This window comes from Eschrichtius robustus, chromosome 3, assembly GCF_028021215.1.
Source record: "Eschrichtius robustus isolate mEscRob2 chromosome 3, mEscRob2.pri, whole genome shotgun sequence".
In the NCBI taxonomy this organism is placed as follows: Eukaryota; Metazoa; Chordata; class Mammalia; order Artiodactyla; family Eschrichtiidae; genus Eschrichtius; species Eschrichtius robustus.
The window spans coordinates 18,911,421-18,914,307 of NC_090826.1; the positions used below are offsets into that span (position 1 = coordinate 18,911,421).

Consider the following 2,887-nt stretch of genomic DNA (forward strand, 5'->3'; position numbering starts at 1 on the left):
AACATTTTGGTCACAGAATCCGTGTGAGAATCTGAAAGGTTCCTAGGAAAAAGATGCAACTTGTTGCGGGATTTGACGGACACCCCTCGCCACATTCCTCAGGGGTTCCTGGATCTCGAGGGTTTTTAAATGATGACAGTTACAAGGTCAAAGCCATCTTTAGAGACATTATTTTCTTCCTTTTAGTTCAGGAAGTAGTCACTCTTTAACTATTTCTGTAGTAAATGTAAATGATCACTTTCTCCTGTGTTTTTGAATTGAAATAATGAAATATTTGCTTTTCTAGCTAAGACTTCTCTCAAACTTGTGTGCTGAGGAGACTCAGATGTTGGCCTCAGCTCCTAGGCTGAACTCAGCAGATCGGCCCATGAAAACTTCTGTATTGAGACAAAGGAAAGGATCTATCAGAAAGCAACATCTATTATCCTGGGCGTGGCAGCAAGGAAGAGGACAGGTGGTGGAAATCCTGCAATCTGAAAAGCAGACTGAAAGGTATCAAAAACTTCCCGTTGTAATGGGGCAGGCATTTTATGATGGACTCATCCTAAACAGTTTTTATTTTTAGATAGAGGATTATTCGGATTTGTGGATAAGCTCACTTTTCTTAGAAAGGTAATAAAGTGCATGTAATGAAGTGTGAACAGTATAGTGAAGTTAAAGCAGCTGAATAGCACGTATTTGAGTCTTACCCAAGATTTCTGGAGTTACAAATTGGAGCTATTTAAGTTTCTTAAAGTTTTGAACTATTTGAAGTGGAATTCTACTCAATGTTTTGTTTGCATTCACTTACAGGTGACAAAGAAGCTGAAGATGGGTGGTGGCGAGAGGTATAACATTCCAGCCCCTCAGTCTAGAAATGTTAGTAAGAACCAACAACAGCTTAGTAGACAGAAGACCAAGGATCAGAATTCCCAGATGAAGATTGTTCATAAGAAAAAGGAAAGAGGACATACTTATAATTCATCAGCAGCTGCATGGCAGGCCATGCAAAGTGGGGGGAAGAACAAAAATTTTCCAAATAATCAAAACTGGAACTCTAGCTTATCAAGTCCCACCTTACTTTTTAAGTCTCAAACTAATCAGAACTATGCTGGAGCCAAATTTAGTGAGCCGCCATCACCAAGTGTTCTTCCTAAACCACCAAGCCACTGGGTTCCTGTTTCCTTTAATCCTTCTGATAAAGAAATAATGACATTTCAACTTAAAACCTTACTTAAAGTACAGGTGTAAAATGAGATAAAGTATTAATGTGTTTAAATTTAGTCATATTTAGGGATAATTGGCAATTGTCTCAGACCAAATTCACTAGGGAATTTAATGTGTAAAACTGCTAATTAATGTAGAAAATATAATTAGACTTAACTGTTTTGTGTGTTATGTGCACTGTGATGGTAGAATCAGTGCAACTTAAAATAACTAAATTATTGATAATTGTACTTCATATAAATACTAAGTGTTCTCAATTGAGTAACCAAGTGAAACCAGTCAAGTTTAGATTTGGGGAATGGTAAAGGAATCAACTTTTTCTATTGCCTGTTGGGGGAAAATAGTAATTTAAGATTATCATTCACAGATCAGCAGATTGACTTGTTGAGATCTGGTAAATGATTATAAGCATCCAGTTAAGACATACAGGGGTTGAAAACTAGTTGAATATTTGAAAGTTTAATGTCCTAGAAACACCTAAACCAGTAATATGCCAACAACCTGATGCACTGCCAAAAGAAAATGTGAATTTTTTTGTAGAGTATAGTTGTATTTTAGTGAACTGTATGGTGGTGAATGCGGAAAGGGCACTAGGGGCTATTTAGAATGAAACAGTATACCCCATTGTCCCTGTTACTGACATGCAGTGGATAGGTGTCTGCCAACAAATGCACCGAAACCATTTTTTATAGAAATAGTATTCGGTGTTCACCGAGTAGCTTTCAGAATACATTTTTGTATTATGGCACTGCACAAGCTATTCTGACAGTGATCTGGCTTCAAATCATCCCTGCACAGCTTGTTTAAAGTTGGGAGCTATATAATGTGAAAGTTTTACGTACCTAGGAAAGAGCCATGTAAATATATGTAATAAACTTGTAGCATATGTAAAGTTTTGTTGGCATTTATCCTACAAAAATAGAATATTTTAGTATGAATTTGCTGAATGTAAGACATGGACTCCTTTTATACTATGGCCTAATTTTAAAGGTCCAAAAAAACCTTGTTTTTAAAGTTTGCCCTTGTGCTAAAGTGCCACTGTACGTATACTATGATTGATCTTGTAAACTATATTTCAAAGTAAATCCTAGTGTAAGAAGTTTTATATAACTGAAAAGGTTTTAAGCTGCTAAAACACTTCCTATTTTTGAGAGATGTGAAATGCAGTATGGGATTATTTTAATTTCTTTCTTAAGCCCAAAGATGAACTATTAAGGGGTTCCTCTAACCTTAAAAGATTAATTTTGGCTTGCAACAATTTGTGTAACCTATGAGTATAGTGTACAATGCCAGCGTTTTTTTTTTTTTTTTTTTGGTCAACAGGTGCAACCCAGGGGACCACTCATTGCAAAAGATGCAATTTCTTGCCTAATACCATGATAACATGTTTTGTTTACCTTAAAGATAAGCGCTAATTATAACAGCCAACCCAATGAATTAAAAGGAAAGTGTGGGGGGGGTCTATTTAGAATATGGTGGTAGGTGCCCTCTTTTCTCATTTGGCAGCTTTTTTGATACTTTTAAGCAGAATGGGTAAGTTGTATTTCTCCTAATAAATTCAGGTGAGATAATATTGCCCACATCAAATAATGATATCCTAAAGACAAGTTTATATAATAGTACTTAATGTACATACAGGAATTTGAAGCATGAAATTAAAAAATAAAATTGCTTTTTCCCA

The 2,887-nt window shown here is 35.6% G+C and overlaps 1 protein-coding gene across 1 annotated transcript; it reads left to right on the top strand.

Moving 5' to 3' along the window:
* The first annotated feature begins 285 nt into the window (after positions 1-285).
* Positions 286-2,887, top strand: PNRC2 (proline rich nuclear receptor coactivator 2). The gene is made up of 2 exons (XM_068539158.1): positions 286-492; positions 793-2,887. Exon 2 carries the CDS (start codon positions 811-813, stop codon positions 1,228-1,230), a length of 420 nt encoding a protein of 139 aa, XP_068395259.1. The 5' UTR covers positions 286-492; positions 793-810; the 3' UTR covers positions 1,231-2,887.